This window comes from Oncorhynchus mykiss, chromosome 21 (genome assembly GCF_013265735.2).
Source record: "Oncorhynchus mykiss isolate Arlee chromosome 21, USDA_OmykA_1.1, whole genome shotgun sequence".
In the NCBI taxonomy this organism is placed as follows: Eukaryota; Metazoa; Chordata; class Actinopteri; order Salmoniformes; family Salmonidae; genus Oncorhynchus; species Oncorhynchus mykiss.
In genome coordinates, this window is record NC_048585.1 from 14,585,820 (window position 1) to 14,597,976 (window position 12,157).

General features: G+C 42.2%; 1 protein-coding gene across 2 annotated transcripts; it reads left to right on the top strand.

Moving 5' to 3' along the window:
- Window positions 1-1,740: 1,740 nt before the first annotated feature.
- Window positions 1,741-11,169, top strand: LOC110519829 (nuclear-interacting partner of ALK). 2 transcript variants are annotated; one of them, XM_036957051.1, is made up of 10 exons: window positions 1,741-2,007; window positions 6,944-7,046; window positions 7,280-7,430; window positions 7,568-7,651; window positions 7,861-7,988; window positions 8,207-8,355; window positions 8,612-8,915; window positions 9,106-9,321; window positions 9,628-9,843; window positions 10,135-11,169. In XM_036957051.1, exons 1-10 carry the CDS (start codon window positions 1,871-1,873, stop codon window positions 10,204-10,206), a joined length of 1,560 nt encoding a protein of 519 aa, XP_036812946.1. In that variant the 5' UTR covers window positions 1,741-1,870; the 3' UTR covers window positions 10,207-11,169. The 2 variants fall into 2 exon arrangements, with proteins under 2 accessions (XP_036812946.1, XP_036812947.1); XM_036957052.1 differs by having other exon boundaries at window positions 1,749-2,007; window positions 8,648-8,915.
- Window positions 11,170-12,157: the final 988 nt, after the last annotated feature.

Consider the following 12,157-nt stretch of genomic DNA (forward strand, 5'->3'; position numbering starts at 1 on the left):
CAGCTACATCTTTCCATTGTGTTCCAGGAGCTTTTGATAAGCTACAGTGGGGAACAGAGCCAGGGAGTTCATACAGACTAATCATAGTATCCGTCAGCAACACTCCAGCTGCTACGAAGTCTTCTCCTCTGTATATCCCATTCATGGTTATCTCATCTTTCTCTTTTTGTTTTGACAATCTCTGTTGGTATTCAGGGTCCTCTTCACATAAGGGAACAGCAGCAGTAGAATGTAGGTGTTCAGACACTTCCCGGTTAGCATGCAACGGGGAAGCAAGGGATTGCTATCTCAGCTGTCCCTCAACATGTTGATTCAAGTGCCCAACATAGTAACAGTTCATCAGGCATGGGAGGATTCCATTTTCTCTCAATCCCAATGACAATCCTTCTTCAGTACAGGCATTTTTTATTTGAGGGGGACAGACAGGGCAGAATTATATGTTTGATTAGCTCAAATGTCAATAAAGGGGTTTTGGGTGGACAAAATTGGTCAATTTTAGCAGTTGACAGGTCTCTTCTGGTTCTTCATCATTGTTTTCTTCATTCTGTTTCCGCCTCATCCCACGGTTGGTAGCCCCTCATCCACCTCCTCTTCCAAATTGTTTGTCCACCTGCACGACAACAGGTGGTGACGGCCACTCTCCTTGGCCTTCTCCTACTCCAAGACAGTGTCGTCCGGGTTAAGGTTTGACTGGGGTAGGCTGTCATTGTAAATAAGAATTTGTTCTTAACTGACTTGCCTAGTTAAATATTAAAAACTAAAAAGACGATGTTACCTTTCTTCATTTTTATGTTTAGTTTTATTGGTTTTATTGTTGTATTTTTTTTCTTCTACACATTCATTTAAATTGACTTACTGAAATCAGTTGAGTTGTCCTTCTAGGTTTCGTAGATGTTGTGTTTCCTCCCAGACGCGTCCCACAATGGAGCTCTGTTACGGGTGGGTCCTCACCCTCTTTTAGTGAGACGGGAATTTCCCTTTATGTCTTCCCAAGAATGTGCCACCGGTGTTCCCTCTCAGACCTTCATCGAAGGATCACGTCGAGGAGATCAAACATCCTGTTCATGACGCCAGGATTGCCATTGAATTTTCACCACTAAGGACACAAACTCAATGTAAACAAATCAATCTTTATTATAATGGCCAGAGAGGTTCACAAAATCCATTCAGGCTTGATGAAAACTCTGAAGAGGGTGTTCCATTTCAGTCCTGTTATACTGCTACACAAACAAGTCATATAAGCATGATTTAAATTATTCATTATTTATCATTAATGTTGTTTGCTGCACGTGACTGACTGACACCTCATGAGGCTTCTTCTCTCAAAGCTGGGACCTTGAAACTGAGATACTGATTTTGGTTCCCAAAACAATGTTCTGGGCGTACTGCCAATTGGTCGGAAGAGGACTGTATCACAGTCACCTGGAGGGATGTGTACAATTCATTGCTATCTCTTCAGACAACAACATTTTCCCTCAAATCCAATATCTTGAAAACTTGACTGCTGACATGCAAAACATTTTGGAACTGTTTTAACAGTGGACTAGTGAAAAAAAATACTGAAAGATACATTTTTGAGCGGATTCTCCCTTTAAGAATTTCATAATTTAACCACCAAGGCAAAGGACTTCACAAGGAAATAGTTAAAACATGTATTTGATAAATAGCACTGTAACAGTATAATGATTACAGTGTATGGACTTTGACAGTAGCCTACAGCAAAGGTACATTTAGAAGAATATAATAGATGTTATATGGACTTGTAAACATTGGCCACGTGAGTTGAAATCTAAGCAGGGCATTATCCCAAGCGGAACAGATAGCGTTCCTCTTTCAGGGGGGAAGATTTAGCATCTAGCACCGACCGATCATGGCGGCCCTTGGCAGTCGTGGAAATCGTCTTGACAATTCTCCTAACAGACAATTAAAATCTGTTTTAGCATCTCCAGAGAAAGTTCGTGAACTTCTCAACGCAGGTGTGTTGTCGGATGAAAACAGATCAACTGGGTAAGTTTTTGGAGATTAACGAATGCTATTTTTTAGGGACCTAACGTTAACTAGTTAGCTAGTTTGCTAGCTAGCTTACTGTGGCTGGCTAGCTAACTAGATACCCAGTTACGGATCTAGTTTCCACATGTTGCATTACATTAGCAAGCAAGATGCACACTTTATCGATACAGGTTTTTTTTATGCCTTTTTTACTCGACAGCTAATTTGTGTTTGTTTTGTTATTTTACAATACTGTCTAGCCATTATAGCTGGCTATGTTACGTAAACGGTCAATCATATATACAATGTAAATAATAATCACACATGATCAAGACATTTAATTGCAGTATTGTTTTCATAGTAGCTGCTGCATGCGCCACTGTAGTAACATGCAATGTCTTCGAGTATGAACTTGGTTATATGTTGTTGTTTTTATACCATATTTGATTGCTCACATGGGTCCACATGTGTGTTCATAAATTAGGGTTTGTAACTATCAAATTACTGGAGTGGCTATGTCATAACCCTCGAAGTACCAGCATGAGGTGAAAATGGCATCCATATTGGTCAGGGAGAAATCCAAACCAGTGTAATTGGAATGAACTGCAGTAGAGGCATAGTCCTAATTTTACTTATGCAGGAAAATAAAAGTAAGGTATGTGTTATATCAGAAATTGTGTAACCTAAAATATTGTCACATCATTTAATAGTTTATACAGGTTTTATACCAATGTTCTGTATAAATGTCTTCTAAAATATATGTAAACAGACCATCATAAATATCTAATTGTTTGTTTTCTTGGAAAGATGTGAGTGCTATTTTATGATACAATATCAGTGCTCGTTGCATTTACAACTTGTCTAAGTCCTATCATCAACTAATGTCAGCCAGTGTCTGGCTGTGGATTGACTGCATTGTTTGAATGGAATGTTGGCATATTGGCAGTTAATTAAAACAATTTATGGTATCATACCTCTAAAACTATCTGGCTAGCTAGCTAACAAACGTACTGTGCAGATAAACGCATTATGATAGGGATGATCAACAAGGGGCTATATTTTCTATTGAAAATAATAAAGGATGTGGAAGGTGTGTTTAACAATGTTCTAGCGGAGTGGCATTATTTTCCAGAGAACGCATACAGCCCCGAATTGATTATCCCTTATATACCATGGCTATAATTAACACATTTGCCACTAGAAATGTGTTAAACATCCACTGAAGTAGCTAGCAAGGTTACTAGATAGCTACACTAGTTGCCGTGGTAACCAATGTGAGAAAATTACTTATTTACCTGATTTGTTGAATATTAATAGTTAACAACTATATGCTTAACAAATAGTGAGAGATAGTCATGACTAATGCTGTGCTTCTGTAGAGGGTTGGCTCCTCTCTTACACATTCACTCCCCTCAGCTGGTTTAGGCGTGTAGTCAAGGACTTTCTTGGAGACTACGGGACAGAGAGAACTTGAGGGACGGAATAACTTGTTAGCTTTGCTTCTGAGTAACTTGGTCACACAGCGTAAGACTAGAGTGACCACAGTTCTTGAGTCTATACTTTTTCTTTTACAATCTTCCAAGGGCACAGCTGTGTGGAGATATGAAGAGAACAGAGGCTAGCTTTAACTGAAAGGAGAAACGTAACTGCTGTTATCACTTGTTTGTGCTCTATGATCTCACACTACCAATACACATAGGCACAAGAAGATAATAAGGTAGCTTATGATCCCCCGGGCTGCTGGGGATGGGTGGAACCAACCATGACTAAGCAGTTTTGGGGTTTCTATATAAACCCCTTGCATTTATGTATTATTCGGACTCTCAACGATCACTTCTGGGTGGTCGTTGACCAGCTCCATTATTGCAAAAATGAATCGATATTAAGGTATAATTGTTTGAAGAAATAACAGTCTCTCCTTATTGGTTAGAATTTCCACGTCATGAAACAGACAGACTTTCTAGTTTAGCTAACCAAACCATCAGTCCTAGCTTGCTATTATGAAAATCAAATTCAACAATACCAATACTGTTTTCAAGTTGACTTTTGCGTTCAAAAGCAGCTCAAACAAAACATGTAAACATGACCTATGGCCATTGAATTCTACCATACAAATATACTGTACATTATAAGGAAATAATGCACGCTCTGGAATGCCAATTAGAAACAAGTTTTCAATGATGCCATGGTATAATTAAGCAATAAGTCCTGAGGTGGCATGGTAAACTCAGCAAAAAAAGGAGCGTCCTCTCACTGTCAACTGAGTTTATTTTCAGCGAATTTAACATGTGTAAATACAGTGCCTTGCGAAAGTATTCGGCCCCCTTGAACTTTGCGACCTTTTGCCATATTTCAGGCTTCAAACATAAAGATATAAAACTGTATTTTTTTGTGAAGAATCAACAACAAGTGGGACACAATCATGAAATGGAACGACATTTATTGGATATTTCAAACTTTTTTAACAAATCAAAAACTGAAAAATTGGGCGTGCAAAATTATTCAGCCCCCTTAAGTTAATACTTTGTAGCGCCACCTTTTGCTGCGATTACAGCTGTAAGTCGCTTGGGGTATGTCTATCAGTTTTGCACATCGAGAGACTGACATTTTTTCCCATTCCTCCTTGCAAAACAGCTCGAGCTCAGTGAGGTTGGATGGAGAGCATTTGTGAACAGCAGTTTTCAGTTCTTTCCACAGATTCTCGATTGGATTCAGGTCTGGACTTTGACTTGGCCATTCTAACACCTGGATATGTTTATTTTTGAACCATTCCATTGTAGATTTTGCTTTATGTTTTGGATCATTGTCTTGTTGGAAGACAAATCTCCGTCCTAGTCTCAGGTCTTTTGCAGACTCCATCAGGTTTCCTTCCAGAATGGTCCTGTATTTGGCTCCATCCATCTTCCCATCAATTTTAACCATCTTCTCTATCCCTGCTGAAGAAAAGCAGGCCCAAACCATGATGCTGCCACCACCATGTTTGACAGTGGGGATGGTGTGTTCAGCTGTGTTGCTTTTACGCCAAACATAACGTTTTGCATTGTTGCCAAAAAGGTACATTTTGGTTTCGTCTGACCAGAGCACCTTCTTCCACATGTTTGGTGTGTCTCCCAGGTGGCTTGTGGCAAACTTTAAATTACACTTTTTTTATGGATATCTTTAAGAAATGGCTTTCTTCTTGCCACTCTTCCATAAAGGCCAGATTTGTGCAATATGTCCTATGGACAGAGTCTCCCACCTCAGCTGTAGATCTCTGCAGTTCATCCAGAGTGATCATGGGCCTCTTGGCTGCATCTCTGATCAGTCTTCTCCTTGTATGAGCTGAAAGTTTAGAGGGACGGCCAGGTCTTGGTAGATTTGCAGTGGCCTGATACTCCTTCCATTTCAATATTATCGCTTGCACAGTGCTCCTTGGGATGTTTAAAGCTTGGGAAATCTTTTTGTATCCAAATCCGGCTTTAAACTTCTTCACAACAGTATCTTGGACCTGCCTGGTGTGTTCCTTGTTCTTCATGATGCTCTCTGCGCTTTTGACGGACCTCTGAGACTATCACAGTGCAGGTGCATTTATACGGAGACTTGATTACACACAGGTGGATTGTATTTATCATCATTAGTCATTTAGGTCAACATTGGATCATTCAGAGATCCTCACTGAACTTCTGGAGAGAGTTTGCTGCACTGAAAGTAAAGGGGCTGAATAATTTTGCACTCCCAATTTTTCAGTTTTTGATTTGTTAAAAAAGTTTGAAATATCCAATAAATGTCGTTCCACTTCATGATTGTGTCCCACTTGTTGTTGATTCTTCACAAAAAAATACAGTTTTATATCTTTATGTTTGAAGCCTGAAATGTGGCAAAAGGTCGCAAAGTTCAAGGGGGCCGAATACTTTCGCAATATCCCGCAGGTGTGATGTTCGGATGTACCGATCCTGTGCAGGTGTTGTTACACGTGGTCTGCCACTGCGAGGACAATCTACTGTCCGTCCTGTCTCTCTGTAACGCTGTCTTAGGCGTCTCACAGTACGGACATTGCAATTTATTGCCCTGGCCACATCTGCAGTCCTCATGCCTCCTTGCAGCATGCCTAATGCATGTTCACGCAGATGAGCAGGGACCCTGGGCATCTTTCTTTTTGTGTTTTTCAGAGTCAATAGAAAGGCCTCTTTAGTGTCCTAAATTTTCATAGCTGTCACCTTAATTGCCTACCGTCTGTAAGCTGTTTGTGTCTTAACGACCGTTCCACAGGTGCATGTTCATTAATTGTTTATGGTTCATTGAACAAGCATGGGAAACCGTGTTTAAACCTTTTACAATGACGATCTGTGAAGTTATTTGGATATTTATGAATACTTTTTGAAAGACCGGTTCCTGAAAAGGGGACATTTCTTTTTTTACTGAGTTTATATGGCCAATATACCATGGGCTGTTCTTACGTACAACAATACGCGGATCGCTAGGACACAGCCCTTAGCCATGGTATATTGGCCATATATCACAACCCCCTGAGGTGCCTTATTGCTATTGATGAACTGTTTACCAACATAATTAGAGCAGTGAAAATAAATGTTTTGTCATTCCCATGGTATACGGTCTGATATACCACGGCTTTCAGCCAATCAGCATTCAGGGCTCGAACCACCCAGTTTATAATTTACACTATGTTATGACAGCACTGGCAAACCATGGTTGACCAACTCCCTGACCAAAATGGCTGACCTTTATCCATCATAAGAAGGTCCATGACCATTCTAGTATTCTAATTCCTAATTCTATGGTTGGTACACTGTGTACATGAGATGTTGCTGACTTGTGCGCGACACAGAATATCATACATAAAATTTTTAAAGTACCCTATACGAATTGTTGTATTTGATGAATGTTTGTTTAACCCTATAACTATAGCTAATGCAAATTCCTTCTGTGACATGTTTATTCTTCTTGTGAATTTCAGTGTTCAGGGGGAGCTGGATAAGGTGGCACCAAACGGCAACAGTCAAGTTTCTTGTGAAGCGTCTAACAAAGAAGCCTTTTTCACAAGAGTGGAGTCCTACTCTATATCCTTTCTGCATCCACGCTGTGACATTACATGTTATACTGCCAAAGAGTTGTGTGAATAACCTTTTGAGTAGTACTGTAGTTGTCCAGCACACCCTTTGGTGTCTTTTACACACTAATAACATTGCCTACATTCCCCTTTTCACATTTATTTAATCATAATGCTCATTATGATAATATCTAGTGTGCTGTGTATACTTCCTGTGTAAAAAGGTTTCCTTAGCGGGAGCACTGTCTGAGATGGGCAGGAAAGCCCCGGACTCTCTCCCCCCTGAAGTGTGCCAGCTATGGCTGGATCAACGTGGGATGTGACATGTTGAAATGTTCAAGTTGCCAGGCTTTCCTCTGTGCATCACTACAACCAACCCTGGACTTCCAGAAATGTGAGCAGAGCAACTGGTTTCACACCCTCTGCTGAACGTTCAACCATTATTACAAAAGCCTTTGTTTTTGTTATTGTTTAAAACACAGAATGTTGTCATGAATCTGTAGCTAAATTCTACTTCTTTCCTCACCATAGATGATTCCCGGATAGCAGAGATAACTAGACAACTACAGACACAGCATGAGAAGTTTTGTCCATGGCCAGACTTTCCATGCCCAGGTAATGCAAAACTTAAATTAATTAATATTCTTGTTGATTGGAGGTGGGTACCATTGTCTGTGTTCATTAGGCAACAAAATAAAGAAATTGTATGGATGTACTGAAACAGGGAGGGACTACATGGACTTGTCCAATAAGAAACAGTCATTCTTAAAATTTCTGTTGTGTACCTTACTGAACCTGACCGTGATGTTGTATTGCCATTTTAGACCGGTTCTGGCTTGTCCCGGCGAATGAGCCATCAGTGCTGCTCAGTGCTTTCCTGGTGCGCTTTCACACCACCTGTCTCCTGGAGCAGCAGCTACCTGCCATGAAGCCAGAACAGCTTAAAACCATGGTGAGGGAGGGGAGCCATGTTCCTACACAGCAATGAATCACCTATAGAAAGATGGGCTCTGTCCAGATACTAGCCCCTTCCCCTTGTGGAGGTCTATCTATGAACCCTTGGTTTGGGAATACAGTTCAGATTTTTCCCCACATGGCTTCTTGCATTACGATCCATTATCCTTTGCACAAAGACAATCCCTCCCATCTCACCACTTTGTTTCCCTGCAGTCTTTGACGGAGGATGTGATTAGCACTCTACTGCAGTTGATTGAGGATGAACAGAAGAAGCAGGGCAGGTCCCCTCTGAAGTCCACCTCTGATGCCCTGTCTGTCCAGGTGGCTGCCTGCATCGTGGCCCTCTGTGGCTGGACTGGAAGGTTAGACAAGGCTCACAATCTCCTTTTTATTGACAAAACATTTAGAGACGAAACATTGTAACATTAGAAAAATACCACATATCACTCTTACCAGATTGTGGCACTTAAAAGCCTTTATTGAATTGGCATCTCCATGTAGGAAAGTTAAAAACATTTTCTTGTCTTAACTTTTCATTTTGGAAAGCAAAAAGCAGCTTAGCATATTAACTCAACTCTTTTTTTTCTCTTCCCCTCTGTATTCATGTTATATTAATAGGTTTGTTTCCACCTTCTCCTCTTGCTGTTTTTGCAGCCCAGCTCTGCACGCCACGAGCCTACCCCTCCTCACCTGCTCCTTCTGCATGCGCAAAGTGGGTCTGTGGAACTTCCACCAGATGGAGGGAACGGGAAAAGAGGTAGAGGGAGACGTCCCAAAGTCCCCCACCACCCCGACGTCATCTACACTTCTGCCTGCACCCGAGGCCCAGGGGGACAGGAAGACTCCCACCTCGCCCTCACCTTCTCCTACTCCCTACCGCAGGGGGCTGCGGAGCCAGGACAAGACCAGAGGCTCAGAACAGGTAGGTCTCAGGCAAGGCAGGCCACTTGAACTGGACAAATAGGTTAAGGTGGGAGTTGGAAGTTCTAGCAAACCTGTTTCTCCAGTTTCTCGGTTCTTTGTAGCTTTCATAATGTTGTAACATGGACTCTCATACCTCTAGTCATGGATCTGTTTGTTAAAGTTGTTCTCTGTTGATTGTGTCTTGGCAGCCTGTGGGCAATCCGTCCCCCATGGTGGTCCGCACCCGCAGCAGGGACTCTCCCAGCCCCAGCGAGGAGCAGCTTGGCCCTCTGCCCAGGGGGAAGAGGCCCATGACCGGGGGCCGAGGCCAGGGGGAGGGGACAGGGAGCGAGGGGACTGCTTCGGGGGGCTCCAGCCCCCAACGCAACCCCAAACGCATGTGCCTCTCCTCAGCCAGTAGCCCTGTAAGTCTTTACTCTCTGTGTTTGCACCAGGTGTGTCTGGATTGTCCAGACCTGGGATGTGTGTGTACTCTGTAGCAGATATAATACAGACAAATATATCTATTTTAACACCACCCTTACCTAAAAATGTCTGCCTTGTTCTAACTGATCTTGACCACTGGGTGCATGGGGGAGGGGAATGCACTTCAAGGTGAAGTTAAACTACTAAACTGACCCATGAGCAGCATCTAACTTCACCCTACTCCGGTGCATGCCACATGCTATGCAACAGTCGCCTGTTGACTTTCTCCATGCTCTTGTTTTCAGGATGGCCCCCTGCATAGGAGTGTGTTTGACCCACTAGCCCAGCACAGAGACTGGTGCCCCTGGGTGAATGTAGGCAAGGAGAACACCCAGCCCACTGGTGGTGTACCCCTGCTGGGCCAAGACGGAGAGCACCAGCAGGGCTGGAAGGCTGCACTCACTCTCCTCCTCCCCATGAAGAAGCACTTCAGCCCAAACAAGGCAGCCAGTCCCCTACAGGTGAGAATCAAAAACCTGGATGTGGTAAAATGGTGGTCCTGTGTCTCACTTGGTTGAGCATGGCTCTAACAATTCCAGCATTGTGGGTTTGATTCCTGCTGGGAGCACCCATACGAAAATGTAAGCTTACAAGGATGTAAGTCACTCTGGATAAAAGCGTCTGCAAAAATGGCGTACTATTATGACAGTGGAGAAATGTATATTGCATTGTTACAGTTTCAGCATTTGGTCATACCTCTGCTATATGAGCAAGCTTCCATTTCTAACACTTCTGTTCCCTCTTTCCTCCAGGGTCCACATGACAAGTCTAAAAGAGTGTTTGCTATCTTCCGTCAGTGGCAGGTATCTTCCCCATCTCAGTAAGGTCTTCCTCTCCACCCCAGAGACAGGATCATCGTGACATTCTCCATTGATATTCTTCCCTGTGGTATGCTGTACTGTACTAGTTGCACTGACAGTGGTTTCATATCCGTGTGTTTCTCCCATCCGTTAAGTCAGGTTTACAATCATGGGGGGGTGATATGAATTGAAGTACAGATGAGGATGGTTTTGCCAATGAACTTTGGAATGTTGCCCGGCTGCATGGTTCGAAAGCGATGAGTTCTTCACAGACATTGCCCACCAAGGAAATTCTGTTCTGAATGCAGTTTTTTAAAAGTGGGTTGACTTTACACTAAACTTAGAACCCACAGAATGCAATGGCACACGGACACCGCCTGGTCTCAGACCTGCGCCTTGCCTCGTTTGTTTTACCTCCTATGAAGACCACATGTGCTCTTGTCCTGTCGTGTGTCTATGGCATATATGAGGGACAAGGACTCTGAAATCTACCCCGTGAGAAAGAGCCATCTGGCTTACACTGGAAAAAAAGTCAAATGTATTATCTTCAAAGAGTATACTCTGTCATGTAGAAGTTTTTTACCCTAAAAGCTGTGAGGAAGTCGGTTTTTTTTTCAGTGCTGTTTTTTTTCCAGAGAATATAAAGACGTAGATATAGGATTTCTAAACTTTAGGCGTACTAAATTTTTTTGCAATTTTGTTACACAAATATTTTTAGAAACTTTTTGAAAAAGCTTTTTGGTTGTGTTAGTTTGCAAGTCTAAAGTGCTAAAGGGAGGGAGGGGGAAATATTTTAATTGTAGATGTTAAACCAGGTAGAACAAATAATTTGCCGTAGAAGTCAGAGGATGTTTGGGGAAAACATTGATTAGTCTTTCATTCCATTTGCCTTTGTGGTTTTCTTAGCCAATGCAGTCCCTTCTACTGTGCATGTGCTTTTACTCTCCTAAGAGGATTTAATAAAATGTTCCTCTTTCTGCATGTTTATTTTTACTCTGCATTTTTATCTTCATGTGTTCCCACAGCATATCCAATTTGTTGTGGAAGGATAAACTAATGACAAATTAAAATGCGACTTCAGAAGAGAACATGTCGCCGGCACTGTTCCAGTAAATGTGGTCTTAATAAGTAGTTTGGAGAACGAAGCTTGGATCTGGGCCTGTATCCGCATAGCATCTGAGTGCTGATCTAGGATCTGCCTGTATAATCTTGTCAGTTATGATCTTAAAAAGCACAACTGATTCTAGACCAGCACTCCTACTCTGATATGCTTTGAGGATACAGGCCATGGTTTTGAGTGGCCCTTAGTCTTCTCACAGCAGCGTCTATGACCTACACAATAGCCCTAACTCTTCCCGGGCTGTCCTGTGGTTCCACACTGAGGTACTCAAGGTCAGCCCATTATCCATTACAGTGGCAGTGAAGAGTTTCATTTCAGGGTCCTCCCTGGTGGCCATTTTGTCTGCTCTCATTTAAAACCAGACAACATGTGCAGTTTTTTTCCTTCACATCTTAGAATCAGTCAAGCTTAGTACTAGTAATGCTACTCAGGTTGAGGCGTAATATCTAGCCTATTAGTCTGACTTACACAACCAATGGTAATATATTAGAAAAAGAAAGCAGTTAGTAGAGAAGAAAAACATGGCTGTTATGAGAGCAGCAGCTAACTGAGTTTGTCCTTGATACATCATTGCATTTATAGCCTTGGTCTTGCTCAGAAAGAACTCTCTTGGTTAGGTCCCATCTGTATCCTATGTTGTTGCCAGTTGCCACCCAACATCTGTGCATTCACCGCTGGGGGAGGGAAGGGGAGTCAAACAAATATGCCACATGATGGGGGAGAATCTGTCTGAACTGGAAGCAATCCCACAGAGAAGGACGTGTCCATGAAACTAATATATTCCTGAACTCGGAACCAAAATATGTAAATCAAATCAAATGTATTTATAAAGCCCTTCTTACATCAGCTGATATC